We start from the raw sequence: 16,862 nt of genomic DNA, 5'->3' as shown, positions 1-16,862 counted from the left end.
TATATTGACTTAGGGAGCAGAGTACTTATGCAACTACTATATTAGTTATTGATTTTCTATTCAACTTATTTTTTGTTGTTGTTGAACTTTGACATTACAGAGTATTTTGTGTAGATAAAAAAAGGACAATTAAATAAATTTTTAATCCCATTTTGTAACACAATAAAATATGAAGAAATCCAAGGGGTCTGAATACTTTTGCAAGGCACTATACAGAATGTTCAATTACCTCTGTGTGTGTCAAGGTGGGTATGTTTATGTGCTGCAACTTGAAGTTTGGGACTTTGTCTCTCCCTGACTAATTCATTAACAGCAGGAGAGGACACAGCAACACCTCTCTCTCTCTATCTGTCTCTCTCTCTATCTGTCTCTCTCTCTCTCTCTCTCTCTCTCTCTCTCTCTCTCTCTCTCTCTCTCTCTCTCTCTCTCTCTCTCTGTCTGTCTGTACAGAGACAGATACATTAATTCCCAAAGCCACAGGGATGGAAGATCTGACCACATATCAGGTATGGCAACCTGATATGCGCACTTGAATTTATACACAATCTTGATGTACAGGCATGACTTCCAGGTGGTACATTACATGGTGTCCATCCTAAATAACCTATTCCCTGTGTTGTGCACTACTATGGTCAAAAGCAGTGCACTATAGAGGGAATAGGGGGCCATTTGGGAGGCATATATTATATTTTTGGACTGCTGAGTCACTATGGAGCGGCTCCTCTCATAACAGCATTTTTCAGTCAGTCAGTCCATCAGAGGCTGGGATTTAACTGACTCATCTCCCATCTCTCTCTGGCTCAGACCCCTGGCACTCTGCCCTCCTCTCACCTCCACACTGCTGCTGAGAAGCTAGCTAAGGTCGGACAGGCACACCTTCCCCATAGCTATTCATATAGCACCAGGATCCGGGTGAGCAATGCGCATGAGAGAACAGAGAAAACAACTGGCTTGTCAAATACTGCCGACACTGAGATTCACAATCTAGCCTCAATGCTATGTCAGTGTGGATAAACGGATGACAGTGATGTTTATGGACTGGTGTTTAGCACCAGTACTAAATCTTTATCAGAGCTGTAATGTAAGTGGATAATGGTGTTCTTACATCCGTTGACAGTGTTGTTGTAGCCCACGTTGTGCAGGGCCTCTTTGCTGCCGCTACGGGAGTTTCGGGCGCTGCCCCACGGGTCATTGTCATAGGAACCCGACCTAGCTTTCATCTCCTCCTTCAGAATCATACGGCCTATACCACCTTGGAGCTAGGGAAGAGAGGGGGAGAGAGAGAGAGAGAGAGAGAGAGAGAGAGAGAGAGAGAGAGAGAGAGAGAGAGAGAGAGAGATAAAGAAAGAAGTGAAAGGAAAAGGAGAGAGGTAAAACAGACAGAGAAAGAGAGGAATATGGCCTGACCAGTACAATATGAATAATGTCTGGGGTGAAGCCATGTTTAGCCTTTTAGACAATATTCATGAAATATTTACAGCCTTGTTTTTTACCCCACAACAAACAAGCAATGTTGAGTAATGCTAGTCTCAGAGATATTTACTGAATCTTTCTGCATTTTACATTTTTTAAAGAAATAAAACATTCTGAGAAATAAATAATATGAAATCAAATGTATATTGCTATGATTTCCTTTTTATTGGTCCACGCTTTCTCAGTCACAAATACTAATGAACAATATTTTGAATAGCATTTATTGTGTCATACTGACCCTGTTAAGACTTTGATTCCATCCATCCTCCTCTCCACCTGAGGAAAACCTTCGAGCACGAGTAGCTGAGATGAGAGAGAAAGAGAGAGAGAGAGAGAGAGCGAGAGAGAGAGAGAGAGAGAGAGAGAGAGAGAGAGAGAGAGAGAGTGAGATCAAGGACAGATAGAGAAATCAACATTTCTAGCTAGGGTTCCATCCAATGGGCGACAGACTTTCATGTGAATATAAAAAAATCTGCATAAAAACAATATATACATTTTCCCACCAGAGATGTGTTTCAATCAAACTGCGGATAAAAGGCTGTACGTGATGACATAATGCACATAAAAATAACTTTTGCGATTAAATTCCCATGTACCAAATAAAAAATACAAGTTCAATGGGTTTCCATCACATTTTTAACTCTTCTGATGGTTTCGTCACAAAAAATGTTTACAAAAAAGTTCTCTCATCTATATATTTCGTAGCTGTCTATTTACCACCACAAACTGATGCTGGCACTAAGATGGCACTCAACGAGCTGTAAAAGGCCATAAGCAAACAAGAAAATGCTCACCCAGATGCGGCGCTCCTGGTGGCCGTTGACCTTAATGCAGGAAAACTGAAATCAGTTTTACCTCATTTCTACCAGCATGTCACCTGTGCAACTAGAAACGAAAAAATATAGAATCCTACTACTCCGGCTCTGATGCTTGGAGGGTGTGGCAGGGCTTGCAAACTATCATGGATTACAAAGGGAAACCCAGCCGCAAGCTGTCGAGTGACACAAGCCTATCAGATGAGCTAAATACCCTCTATGCGTGCTTCGAGGCTGTTCCGGATGACTGTGTGATTTCGCTCTCCATAGCCAATGTGAGCAAGACCTTCAAACAGGTTAACGTTCACTAGGCCGTTGGGCCAGACGAATTACCAGGACAGGTACTCAGAGCATGCAGGCAAGTGTCTTCACTGACATTTTCAACCTGTCCCTGACCAAGTGTGTAAAACCTACTAACATGTTTCAAGCAGACCACCACACTGTGCCAAAAAACACCAAGGTAACCTGTCTAAATGACTATCGCCCTGTAGCACTCAAATCTATAGCCATGAAATGCTTTGAATGGCTGGTCATGGCTCACATCAACACCATCATCCCAGGCACCCTGGACCCACTCCAATTCATATACCGCCCCGACAGATGACGCAATATTGCACTCCACACTGCCCTTTCCCATTTGGACAAAAGGAAAACCTACGTGAGAATGCGGTTCATTGACTAGAGTTCGGCATTCAACACCATTGTGCCCTCCAAGCTCATCACTAAGCTAAGGACCCTAGGTTTAAACACCTTCCTCTGCAATTGGACCCTGGGCGTCCTTAAGGACCCCTCCCAGGTGTTTAGGGTAGGCCACAACACATCCGCCACGCTGACCCTCAACACGAGGGCCCCTCAGGGGTGCTTGCTTAGTCCCATCCTGTACTCCCTGTTCACCAACCACTGCATGGCCGCGGATGACTCCAACACCACCATTAAGTTTGCAGACCACACAACGGTGGAAGGCCAGGACAGCAACCTCTCCCTTAACATCAGCAAGACAAATGAGCTGATCGTGGACTACAGGAAACGTAGGGCCGAGCACGCACCCTTCAAGTTCCTCTATGTCCACATCACTAAGGAACTATCACGGTCCACACACATCAACACAGTCGTGAAGAGGGCACGGCAACGCCTCTTGCACATAAGGAGGCTGAAAAGATTTGTCATGGGCCCTCAGATCCTTACAAAGTTCTACAGCTGCACCATTGAGAGCATCTTGACATGCTTCATCATCACTGCTTGGTATTGCAACTGTTTGGCATCCGACCGCAAGGCGCTACAGAGGGTAGAGAACCAACAGGACCCTGAACAGCTTCCTCCCCCAAAATAGTTAACCAATAGCTACCCGGATTCTCTGCATTGACCCTTTTGGATCTCTTTTGACTCATCAAATACACTGCTGTTAATCCCAAATTGGCAACCCATCCCTTATGGGATTAATTGACACATAAACAAAATTACAATAATTCACAGTGGTAATTCAATTATAATTCTTCTTCTGGTGTTCTCTGCATTGCACATCGGATTAAGAGTGAAAAAATGTAAGGTACAAATCAATACATAATAGTAAATAAGGTTATCGAAATAATAATTATATCCCTAGAGCATAATATAAAAAAATATACATACAGATACATACATACGTACATACATACATACATACATACATACATACATACATACATACATAACATATACAGATAAATAAATACAGAAAAAAAGACAGAGAAGGCATTTCAACCCAGTCTGGCACAAAGAGAAGATTCATATGGAAGACAAGCCTATACAGAATCTATATACAGTTGAAGTCGGAAGTTTACATACACTTAGGTTGGAGTCATTAAACCTCAATTTTCCACCACTCCCCAAATGTTTTGTTAACAAACTATAGTTTTGGCAAGTCGGTTAGGACATCTACTTTCTGCATGATACAAGTCATTTTTGTTTACAGACAGATTATTTCACTTATAATTCACTGTATCACAATTCTAGTGGGTCAGAAGTTTACATACCCTAAGTTGACTGTGCCTTTATGTGCCTTTAAACAGCTTGGAAAATTCCAGAAAATTATGTCATGGCTTTAGAAGCGTCTGATAATTGACATCATTTGAGTCAATTGGAGGTGTACCTGTGGATGTATTTCAAGGCCTACCTTCAAACTCACTGCCTCTTTGCTTGACATCATGGGAAAATCAAAAGAAATCAGCCAAGACCTCCACAATTGTAGACCTCCACATGTCTGGTTCATCCTTGGGAGCAATTTCCAAATGTCTGAAGGTACCACGTTCATCTGTACAAACAATAGTATGCAAGTATAAACACACAGCCATCATACCGCTCAGGAAGGAGACGCGTTCTATCTCCTAGAGATGAACGTACTTTGGTGCGAAAAGTGCAAATCAATCCCAGAACAACAGCAAAGGACCTTGTGAAGATGCTGGAGGAAACAGGTATAAAAGTATCCACAGTAAAACGAGTCCTATGACGACATAACTTGAAAGGCCTCTCAGCAAGGAAGAAGCCACTGCCCCAAAACCGACATAAAAAAGCCAGACTACGGTTTGCACATGTGGACAAAGATCGTACTTTTTGGAGAAATGCACTTCACAAAATAGATGGCGTCATGAGGAAGGAAAATGATGAGGATATATTGAAGCAACATCTCAAGACGTCAGTCAGGAAGTTAAAGCTTGGTCGCAAATGGGTCTTCCAAATAGACAATGACCCCAAACAGACTTCCAAAGTTGTGGCAAAATGGCTTAAGGACAACAAAGTCAAGGTATTGGAGTGGCCATCACAAAGTCCTGACCTCAATCCTATAGTAAATATGTGGGCAGAACTGAAAAAGCATGTGCGAGCAAGGAGGCCTACAAACCTGACTCAGTTCCATCAGCTCAAGAGGAATGGGCCAAAATTCACCCAACTTATTGTGGGAAGCTTGTGGAAGGCTACCCGAAACGTTTGACCCAAGTTAAACAAGTTAAAGGCAATGCTGCCAAATACTAATTGAGTGTATGTAAACTTCTGACCCACTGGGAATGTGATGAAAGAAATACAAGCTGAAATAAATCATTCTCTCAACTATTATTCTGACATTTCAATTTTTTTTAAATAAAATGGTGATCCTAACTGACCTAAGACAGGACATTTTTACTAAGATTAAATGTCAGGAGTTTTGAAAACGGAGTTTAATTGTATTTGGCTAAGGTGTATGTAAATTTCTGACTTTAACTGTACACATGTGCCAATTACCACATAAGAGCTAAATATTTTTACAATCTAATTATAGGTAGCCCTTTTTCTTTTATTCCAGGCTTTAACTAAATATTCTGCAAACGGAAATACACAATGGACAAAAAACATTTCCGTTTCTCTTTATTACTCAGCCACATAATGCTAGGGTATATCTGGTGTGCTTTCTAGAATAAGAGCAAGCGTATATCGTGGAAGAAAGGGCAATAGAGGTTCAAATTAGTTTCATTCTCTATTTCGTCGAGGTCACAATAGTTGCATAGTCTTTCCACTTCCATTTCACCACAATACACAGAGGCAATAGCCCTGATCTTACCTGTGCACATAGCAATCTCTTGTTTTTAGGTAGGTTAAACATATATCTCTCACACACAAATGCACCCTTAATCAAACAAAAGGTTGTCAATTTGGGTTCATGATTAATCTCCTCCACCCATTTTTTTCATATTGCATCAACAGTTGTTTTTAAAATCATATCTATGTCTCCCTTAATTTGGTTTTCATACAGATGTTCACAGTCAGACTGTTGAAAAAGGTCAGCCATTTCAGTTGCCCAGGCTCCCCCTATGGATAGATCCCTTATGGATACATTATTAGTATTTCTGGAAGTTGACATATCCAACAGTCTGTTCCAAAGTCTCACCCTACACACCTTCCATCTCACCTCACAGGGTTCCCAGCCCATATCCACAGTTATTGCAAGTATAGGTGCAAACTTGTGGACAACAGAAAGTAACGTACTGCTCTGCTATGAACATGTTCGTTTTTAAAATACCTCTTAGCACCCCACACTCCTGCTGAATAGTCAAGAACAGGACACACGCATGTCTGATACAGTTTGGAATACGTAGCATAACCAATATCTTTGAGTGTTTTTGTTTTTCATCAATAAAAATACCCAAATATTTATAATAGCTAGTAAACTCAAGAATGTCTTGTCGTGGAATATTCTAATCAAGTGAGGGAGACTTTATCATTTCTTCAAACAATCATCTTTATTCAATATCGATTCATTATTGCAATAATGAGACTAGTCAACCCAACAGTCTTGACTAACTGATAATGAAAAAACAGAGATCTTATATAGGACCTAAAATGCTTAGTCGGGGCTGGTTCCACCCCTCTCATAAGCCACGTTGGTCCATCTCCTGGTTATCTCCATGGGATGTTTTACCCCCAACCCGGCTTAGTTTCCCAGATGCCAGGAAAATGAGACAATGAGGGATTGTTCTAAACTCTTCCAGGCTATCTCTATCCCGGGTCACAGACACCACATCTTGTGTATGGAATGCCAGCTTTAGGTTTTTATCACCAAGTCATTGTCAGCTCAAGCTATCTCTAGCAAAACCCATTTCCTTGACCATTACGCCCAGACTAACTGCAGGAAGCTAGAGTGGAAACCATCCCTTTACAGAAATACAGAATTAAACAGAACAGAAATGTCCTACTATTTGTTAAGTAAATAATCGTTAACTATTAATATCAAATAAATCGGGTAAATCACAATCTTCACCAAAAACAAAACTGAAAAACATTTCTCTTAGTACCTGGTTTTCTAAAAGTCATTATCCGTGTTTTTGTCTGGTTGATCATGATCATCTTATACACCAATTGACAGCACATAATAACATGTTCTGCAGGTCTTGTTCGGTTTCTGCCATCAAAATAATATCATCAGCATATAAAAGCATTTCATACTTAGCATTTCATCATCTTATCTTACTCCAATATTTAACTGTTTACTTTATTTTGCCAAGTCATTTATAAACATAGCAAATAAAGTTGGTGATAAGGTGTTTTACACCGGAGAGTGTTTTGAAACCAATCTGTACGTTATTCATTAACACGCACACAAGCAATTGGTACTTTGTAAAGAGACTGGTTTGCATGATAAAATGTCCCATCAATCTCTGTCTTTAACAAACTATAGGCTAAAGAAATCCCTATTTCCAAAATCAAACGCTTTCTGGAAATCAATGAAACACGCAAAAGTAGGATTCTCTTCACGTAATCTATTTCTGAGTATTGTACAGACCAAGAACATATTATCTATACAGGCTCTGGATTTACGAAAACCATTTTGTTCTTCCACCAGCATGTTTCGATCCTCCAAAAAGGTCATTAGCCTATTGTTGAGGAGGATGAATATAATTTATAAACCGTACTTAATAAATGTATGTCTCTGTAGTTCAGTGGCACTCTCAGGTAATTTCTTGAAGATTTGGGAATGGTAATCACTATAGACTTATACCAAATGGATGGCAGTATACTGTACTCAAAACATATTTGGAGCAAATCGTATAGGACGTCAATTAATTTAGGGGATTTTAAAACCTCATTAGGCAGTTCATCAATGCCAAACGCTTTCCCATTTTTTTTTTCTGATATTCTGCCACAAACAGCTCCTCATTTAAGTATTTGTTACATATATAAGAGGGTTCTAACATTGTATTTTCCATTTTAGTTCTCAGGGAACATATGTCTTTATAAAATTCTTCCTCATAATTTCCTACTTTTTTGTTACCTGAGAACCAACTAGCAAACCACTTCTCCCACTACTTAAGTACCTGTGTAATATCAGAGTTCAGTCCCCCCTGCTATTCCCTGACTTCCAATGGAATTTTCTTATGGGTTTTGGTCCTAACTTGTTTATTTGGCTCCAAAATGGTTGAGGATTTCTTATCCGTATCTCCTCAAGGTGCAATAACTGCCCACTCTGATATCTCTGTTTGAATACGCACAGTCTTTTATCAAACACTTGATGTTTTTTCTTCAATTCCTTCCTAAAATGTTCTCTTATAGTTCTATCTTTACACTGTAAAAATAAGTACTTAGCCTTGCACATTACTGACCATAGATCCCTTAACTCGTCATTCCAATAAGGCTTGTTCGGCTTGTAAACTTTCCTGGAAATGGGGGTGTATTCTTTATTCGCCAAATTTTTCATACCACACATCTAAATCAAATATTTCTTGGCATCTTTGCAGAGTTTCAATGAGTTCCACCAGAGCTCTACATGCCATTTCTGTCACGATCGTCATTACGTGAAAGAGAGGAGGACCAAGGCGCAGCGTGAAATGAACACATATTTAATCAACGAAGACGAAGAACACTTACAAACTAAACAAAACAACAAACCGAAGAACGTGAAGCTATAATAATGACAAGTGCAGACACAGGCAACTTACACATAGACATAGACAATCACCCACAAACTACTTAATGAATATGGTTGCCTAAATATGGCTCCCAATCAGAGACAACGATAGACAGCTGTCTCTAATTGAGAACCAATCTAGGCAACCATAGACATACATACACCTAGACTAAACATTGCCCCATAAACATACAAAACCCCTAGACAATACAAAACATATACTTCCCCCATGTCACACCCTGACCTAATTAAAATAATAAAGAAAACAAAGATAACTAAGGCCAGGGCGTGACAATTTCAGAACATAGAAAGTAATGTGGCACATTTATTTTCTTACATTTAGGCCTATGCGGGGTATATATCTTTTGCCCCATGTGATGCACATTAGTACCTGGTTCAGTGAAGTTAGTGACCAACAGAAAATATCATAAATAAAATTGAATGATCAGGAAGTCTACTTTTTTTCTCCAATTAGGTTGAAACATCCGCATTCTTCAACCAACACCTTAAATTCCAAACAAGTTTCTAGACAGTCGTGGAGGGTAACTACTGTATATAGTCCACCACAGCGTTGCCAGATATGGATGTAAAGTTATCGCTTAAGGGGCATATCCTTCCATTAATGACATTTTAGAGTCCGGAAGGAATTCTAATAGGGTTTCTCCATGATGATTAACAAAGTCATCCAAAGCAACACGCAATGGAATATCATCAATATCATTTATATAGTCATCTAACCTCCCAATTCGACTGTTAATTAAGATCCCCACATATGCAAATAGCATCTGCTTCTGTATATAGTTATACTTGACTTAACAAATGACTACAGAAGGAGGATGCATCTCTATCCGATGCGGACTGTTCAGGTGGCAAATAGCATGAAAACACAACAAAGCAATAATCTGACTCCCTGTGTTCAAAACGCAAACCAATAATTCCTTCTATGGCTTTATCGATCATTTCAATTTGATATGCTTTCATCATATCAGACTTTACACATATTCCCACTCCCCCGGAATCCCTGGGGGCTTTCCTGTGAGTGTTGCTGTTGTGACCGTACGATACATACCCTTCAATATCAACAGTTTCTTTCCGACGCAAATGCATTTCATTTATTGAGATAATGTCTGGGTTTAAGGATTTTAGTATTGTTATTCGTAATTTATTGTTCAAGGTAGTCCATCCGTTAACATTCCAATGTGCTATTGAAATCGAATCTCATAGGGGATGGAAAGCCCCTCAGTATGTAGTAGGTCTGTCCACCCCCATGTCCTTGTCCGGGTTGTCCCTCTGGTTGATCTCGTTTCATGACCCTTCCGCTTCCCGTGACAAAAGAGTCCTTTCCTCCTTGTATTTCTCTCAGAAGCGTCTTGAAGTTCAGTTCTATAAGGCGATCGGTGTGGGACTTGGCTGATCAAAGGAAGACTGTTATAATCACGATGGTCTCGCAGTTTTTTTCCGTAACAGAGCCACTTTCTCCTTCACGGACCGACACTCCACCTTCACAACCCCGGGACCTTTACCTCTCTCCCGCATCCTCTCAACTGCAGTCACCTCTGTTTCGAAGCCTAGGCCTACCGATATCAACTGGTTCACTTTGGAGATTAGGTCCTCGTTTTCATCAGCTGGCAGACATGCCACTATGATAGACATGTCTGGGTCGAACTTTGTTTTGGCTGCGCCTATTCTCCCAGATTCTAAGAATTCTACACGGGACTCCAGACGTCCAACTTCAAGAGGTATGTGGTCCATTTAACGGCTGATCTATGTTTCAAACTTTAAAAACGTTTAAATTAAAAATGTTTTGAAAGAGTTTGATCCCATAAAGAAGCAGCAGCGTGTTTCACCGTGTACACCGTGTACACTACCGTTCAAAAGTTTGGGGTCACTTAGAAATATCCTTGTTTTTGAAAGAAAAAAAACTTTTTTTGTACATTAAAATAACATAAATTGATCAGAAATACAGTGTAGACATTGTTAATGTTGTAAATGACTATTGTAGCTGGAAATGGCTGATTTTTAATGGAATATCTACATAGGCGTACAGAGGCCCATTATCAGCAACCATCACTCCTGTGTTCCAATGGCACGTTGTGTTAGCTAATCCAAGTTTATCGTTTTTAAAGGCTAAGTGATCATTAGAAAACACTTTTGCAATTATGTTAGCACAGCAGAAAATAAATAAAACTGACCTTCTTTAAACTAGTTGAGTATCTGGAGCATCAGCATTTGTGGGTTTGATTACGGGCTCAAAATGGCCAGAAACAGAGACCTTTCTTCTGAAACTCAGTTTATTCTTGTTCTGAGAAAGGAAGGCTATTCAGTGCGAGAAATTGCCAAGAAACTGAAGATCTCGTACAACACTGTGTACTACTCCCTTCACAGAACAGCGCAAACTGGCTCCAACCAGAATAGAAAGAGGAGTGTGAGGCCCAGATGCACAACTGAGCAAGAGGACAAGTACATTAGTGTCTAGTTTGAGAAACAGACGCCTCACAAGTCCTCAACTGGCAGCTTCATTAAATAGTACCCGCAAAACACTAGTCTCAACGTCAACAGTGAAGAGGCGATTCCGGGATGCTGGCCCTCTAGGCAGAGTTCCTCTGTCCAGTGTCTGTGTTCTTTTGCACATCTTAATCTTTTCATTGGCCAGTCTGAGATATGTATTTTTCTTTGCAACTCTGCCGAGAAGGTCAGCATCCTCTTCACTGTTGATGTTGAGACTGGTGTTTTGCGGTTACTATTTAATGAAGCTGCTAACTGAGGACTTGTGAGGCGTCTGTTTCTCAAACTAGACACTCTAATGTACTTGAACGGTAGTGCACATATCTACCTCGACTCAATACTGGTACCCCGTGTATACAATACCTTCGGGAAGTATTCAGACCTCTTGACTTTTTCCACAATTTCTTGTTACAGCCTTAATCTAAAATTGCTTTAAAAAATACACACATTACCCCATAATGACAAAGCAAAAGCAGTTATTATTATTTTTTTAAATAAAAAACTGAAATGCCTTACATAAGTATTCAGACCCTTTGCTATGTGACTAGAAATTGAGCTCAGGTGCATCCAGTTCCATTGATCATCCTTGAGATGTTTTTACAACTTAATTGGAGTCCACCTGCGGTGATTGGACATGATTTGGAAAGGAACACACCTGTCTATATAAGGTCCCGCAGTTGACAGTGCATGTCAGAGCAGAAACCAAGCCATGAGGTCGAAGGAATTGTCCGTAGAGCTCGAGACAGGATTGTGTCAAGGCACAGATCTGGGGAAGGGTACTGACAAATGTCTGCAGCATTGAAGATCCCCCAAGAACACAGTGGCCTCCATCATTCTGAAATGGACAAGTTTGGAACCACCAAGACTCTTCCTAGAGCTGGCCGCCTGGCCAAACTGAGCAATCGGGGAGAAGGGCCTTAGTCAGGGAGGTGACCAATGTAACGGTATTCGTCATCTGAAGAAGAGGAATCATCGGACCAAAGCGCAGCGTGGTAAGTGTTCATGCTTGTTTTATTAACTGAACACTATAAAAAAAATAAACAAGAGAATAACTGAAACAGTCCTGTAAGGTGAAAACACTAAACAGAAATGAACTACCCACCAAAAACCATGTGGGAAAAAGCTACCTAAGTATGGTTCCCAATCAGAGACAACGATAGACAGCTGTCCCTGATTGAGAACCATACCCGGCCAAAACAAAGAAATACAAAACATAGAAAAAATAACATAGAATGCCCACCCAAATCACACCCTGACCAAACAAAAATAGAGACAAAAAAAGATCTCTACGGTCAGGGCGTGACAACCAATAACCCGATGGTCACTCTGACAGAGCTCCAGAGTTCCTCTGTGGAGATGGGAGAACCTTCCAGAAGGACAACCATCTCTGCAGAACTCCACCAATCAGTCCTTTATGATAGAGAAGCCAGACGGAAGCCACTCCTCAGTAAAAGGCACATGACATCGCGCTTGGAGTTTGCCAAAAGGCACCTAAAGGACTCTCAGACCATGAGAAACAAGATTCTCTGGTCTGATGAAACCAAGATTGAACTCTTTGGACTGAATGCCAGGCGTCACATCTGGAGGAAACCTGGCACCATCCCTATGGTGAAGAATGATGGTGGCAGCATCATGCTGTGGGTTTTTCAGTGGCAGGGACTGGGAGACTAGTTAGGATCAAGGCAAATATGAAAGGAGCAAAGTATAAAGAGATCCTTGATGAAAACATTCTCCAGAGTGCTCAGGACCTCAGACTGGGGCAAAGGTTTGCCTTCCAACAGGACAACGACCCTAAGCACACAGCCAAGACAACACAGGAGAGGCTTCGGGACAAGTTTCTGAATGTCCTTGAGTGGTCCAGCCAGAGCCCGGACTTGAACCCGATTGAACATCTCTGGAGAGACCTGAAATTAGCTGTGCAGCAACGCTCCCCATCCAACCTGACAGAGTTTGAGAGGAATGGGAAAAACTCCCCAAATACAGGTGTGCCAAGCATGTAACGTCATATCCAAGAAAACTTGAGGCTGTAATCGCTGCCAATAGGTTCTTCAACAAAGTACTGGGTAAAGGGTCTGAATACTTATGTAAATGTGACATTTCAGATAAACCCGTTTTTTCTTTGTCATTATGGGGTATTGTGTGTAGATTGATGAGGGAAAATTTTGGATTTTAGAATAAGGCTGTAACGTAAATGTGGAAAAAGTCAAGGGGTCTGAATACTTTCCGAATGTACTGTATAGCCAAGATATCGTTACTCATTGTGCATTTATCCCTTGTGTTATTATTTTTCTATTTATTCCTCGTGTTATTACTCAAATGTTTCTACTGTCTCTTTTTTATCTCTCTGTATTGTTGACAAGGGCCGTAAGTAAGCATTTCTCTGTTAGTCTACACCTGTTGTTTATGAAGCATGTGACAAATAAAATTTGCTTTGTTATATAGTGATTGTGCCCACTCTGGTCTTGACACGTGTGCTCTAGCCAACAGCTCACAGATATAGCCTACATGATGAGATTATTATGGACAAAAGAGATTCCTTTTACTTGTCAAACACCAGCCAAGCATCAATCATCATGTCACCCTCAATATTTATGGGAAAGGAGCATCAACCATATCACCGTGCACATTCACCACCCTGTGAAGTTCATCATAATTTATTTCAGCTGTGGTGTAATAAACTGCCAGCTTTCCTAAGTCGTTAGTGGGACGACCACACAACAGGTGATTCCAATTCTACTTCAATATGAAGGTTATTCTCTCAATATTTGAGCATAAAGGTGTTCCCACTGCCATTTCTCGCAGTATTAATTTTACAGACAAAAAAAAGATCCCACCTTGTTTAGCGTATTTTGTTTAGTCGACATTCGGAAAGTTTATCGACAAATTAGCTGTTTCCATCAGGCCGGTCGTGATTTTTTTTTTAATCCGACGTACTTTACTCACATAAAAAAGTTGGATGGAAACCTGGTTACCGTAAGATATACGAGTTGAGAGTTGAAATGACACAGGAAATCTATGACCAAGACGTGCTCTCTTTAAATATCTAACAACTTGATCGATATACATCAGTCAATTTCTCAGTAACCCATTTAGCCAACAGTGAGTGCTCTTGGTCCTCCGGAAGCAGTACCTTTGGGAGAGGGAGTGTAGGGGTAGTAGTTAGACTGCTGGTGGTAGTGGTCAGGAGAATACGAGTCGGGAAACTGGGAGGTCTGGAGGATGTCCTCGCTGGTTTTACTCTTCGTGGCTGAGTAGTCAGAATCATCTGTAGGGAGAGAACGTGATGAGGTGAAAACACACACACACACACACCCTCAATGACAGCCTGCCTGAGAGAAAACAGTATTCCTCTCTCGGTAATGACTGTGTCTAGCCTGTTTGTTTAGGTCTTACAGTAATGCAGACTGAGTGAGGCAGTCAGAGATGTGGTGGGAAGGCAGGCAGTCTAGTTAGTCTCTAAGAGGAGTGACAAAAGATCACTCAGGTTAATGAGCTAATTAATACACAGCAAGATGAAACTCAAGGCCATGGACGACAGAGGGAAAGATAGAGCGAGGGGGAGAGGGGAGGTAAATAAGGACAGAGATGCCAATATTAACCACAAATAATACTGTGTCTGAGGCACTGGTAAGTGTTCAGATAAAGATAGACTGCAGATGGATAGACTGGCCCAGGTACTTACAAAGAGGAGAGTTGACCAAGGACAGTAAAGCAGGATAAAGGGAGAGGGAGAGTGAAAAGAAGGAAGATTATATTATCCACATAGAGAAAAAATAAAGGACCAAACAGATCTTCTACGCACATGGAGGTTAACCATGTGAAGTTCTACGCACTAGGGTTTAAACAGACAAGGAAACTTGTAAAACTCTCTCTAGCAAAGTTAACACTGTTACCCTCCATGTGGATTAAGCAAACAGTTATGTGCATTACAGGCCACAGGTAAAACCACACACACAGACACACACAGACCCCCCCCCCCCCCCCCCCCCCCTGTCATAAATTACTAGGTGGACCGCGGAAGGAAGCCTGTCAAGTCCTGCAACTCAGCGCCTGATGTCAACTCATCGTACCTCTGTCCACCTCTCTGTTGATAGATGACCACTCTGCTCGCAATGATTTCTATCATTTTCTAGCTACCTCTGCACGGGTTCTGGTGGGATTCCAGCATGAGACGATTGCATTGCAAATCATAAGGCGGCAATGACTATTGGAGGACAGGAGCACCGAGTCAGTCAGGAAGCTGCGTGTGCTGATGGAATTCAGAATCAGGTTGGAAAACAGGTTGGACAATGAGCCCAGGCTGGATCACAAGGGGCTGTGGAAGTGGTAGCCCTTGGCCTAAGGCAGGTTTCTCATTCTCAACATATTATACTTGTGTTAGGTGTGTTGGTAGTGTGGTCTACACACTGTTGTGATCCATAGTGCTATTATGAGCCTGTGCGTATACGACAGCCTGAGTGTATCCCTATTGCTTGTATCCAGAGATGTGACATCCCCTTGAATGTATTATGAATGAAAGAGATCATTTCTGCTCTGTTTCTCCTCCTCTCTCTGGTGTTTGAAAGGGGAAATGGGAACGCGTTCAAACCGTCTTTCCTCTCAGTGAACAATGAGATTGTGCTGCTCAATATGATGTGCTTTTTCAGAGTAGTAGGAAGGACATATTTTTTTTGTTGCCTCAATGTCTAATGTGATAGTATCTGTTGAGAGGGGATCTTTACTAGCGCAACAACTTGGGAGCAATGGGTTTATGTGCAAATAATTACTGTAGGCTATATTAATGCTGAAGCATATTATCTATGTCTCTGTGGTATGTTTGATGCTACTGTATCTTAACAGAGAAACACCATGAGTCTGTAACGTACACAACCGTACAGGACAGTGAACAGTACAAAGAGACCGTGACACATATACAGTATATACTCTTATGGTGAGCAACACAGCCTAATGACATGCACAACTACTTAGCCATGAAATAGGGAAACTGAGTATCTCTGAAGTCTAGAGCTAAAATGACCGTGCATCACATACTGTAGCACAAGAGACAGAAATGATATTCACAGTCACACCACAAATGAAAAAAAAGTACGTAAAAAAAAAAAAATTGCTGCCATTACTGGGCCATTAAAATACAATTTCGTTCAAAATATTAGCAAAAAAAGGAAGGAGTATTGATACTTCTTTCTTGCCAACAGCAGTTTGACATAATGCACGAGCGCTAGCATAACGCATTGAGGTCATGCAAGACAAGTCTCACTAATAAACCCAGTGAATCCATGACACAGGATCAGCCGGTTCCGTCTCAGTTAACCGTGGTGGGAGTTAGGTTGAGGTGCACTCTGTTCAAGTTGGTTAATAGCGTGCAAAGTATATACAGTATTACAGAAACAGTTAGCCAGCTTAAAACTAGGACGTAGAGCCTCAGCACTGTGTTTTAACCCTCCTGCTGTGTTCTCTCTGAAAAAAATGTAGCTCATTTAATCAATCTGATTGTCATAAGGTTCCATGACTTTGTCCACACAGGGCATCTGAACACACAAAATACATTTGGATGATTTTCATTACATTTTGGGTGTTTTATTTAACTTTTTTACACATGTGGCGTTCCCGGTCATTAGAAATGAATGGGTGAGACTACAATTAGTGTATAAAATTGAGTT

At 41.0% G+C, this 16,862-nt stretch overlaps 1 protein-coding gene across 13 annotated transcripts in view; it reads right to left on the bottom strand.

Moving 5' to 3' along the window:
* Positions 1-16,862, bottom strand: part of LOC129821658 (actin-binding LIM protein 3-like) — a 105,765-nt gene that overhangs the window by 7,178 nt on the left and 81,725 nt on the right. For 8 of the 13 annotated variants that reach the window (XR_008754395.1, XM_055879259.1, XM_055879284.1 and 5 more), the window contains 3 exons: positions 14,333-14,467; positions 1,712-1,776; positions 1,106-1,259 (listed from right to left, as the gene is read on the bottom strand). Coding sequence is in view for 12 of the 13 variants with exons in the window: in XM_055879259.1 (XP_055735234.1) it covers positions 1,106-1,259; positions 1,712-1,776; positions 14,333-14,467 (354 nt within the window). In the remaining variant the exon portion in view is untranslated. The remainder of the gene's footprint in view (positions 1-1,105; positions 1,260-1,711; positions 1,777-14,332; positions 14,468-16,862) is intronic. The other 5 variants (XM_055879278.1, XM_055879287.1, XM_055879271.1 and 2 more) reach the window with 1 other exon arrangement.

Source organism: Salvelinus fontinalis, chromosome 2 (assembly GCF_029448725.1).
Source record: "Salvelinus fontinalis isolate EN_2023a chromosome 2, ASM2944872v1, whole genome shotgun sequence".
Classification (NCBI taxonomy): Eukaryota; Metazoa; Chordata; class Actinopteri; order Salmoniformes; family Salmonidae; genus Salvelinus; species Salvelinus fontinalis.
The sequence above is the reverse complement of the archived record's forward strand: the minus strand, read 5'-3'. Positions and strand labels throughout refer to the sequence as shown.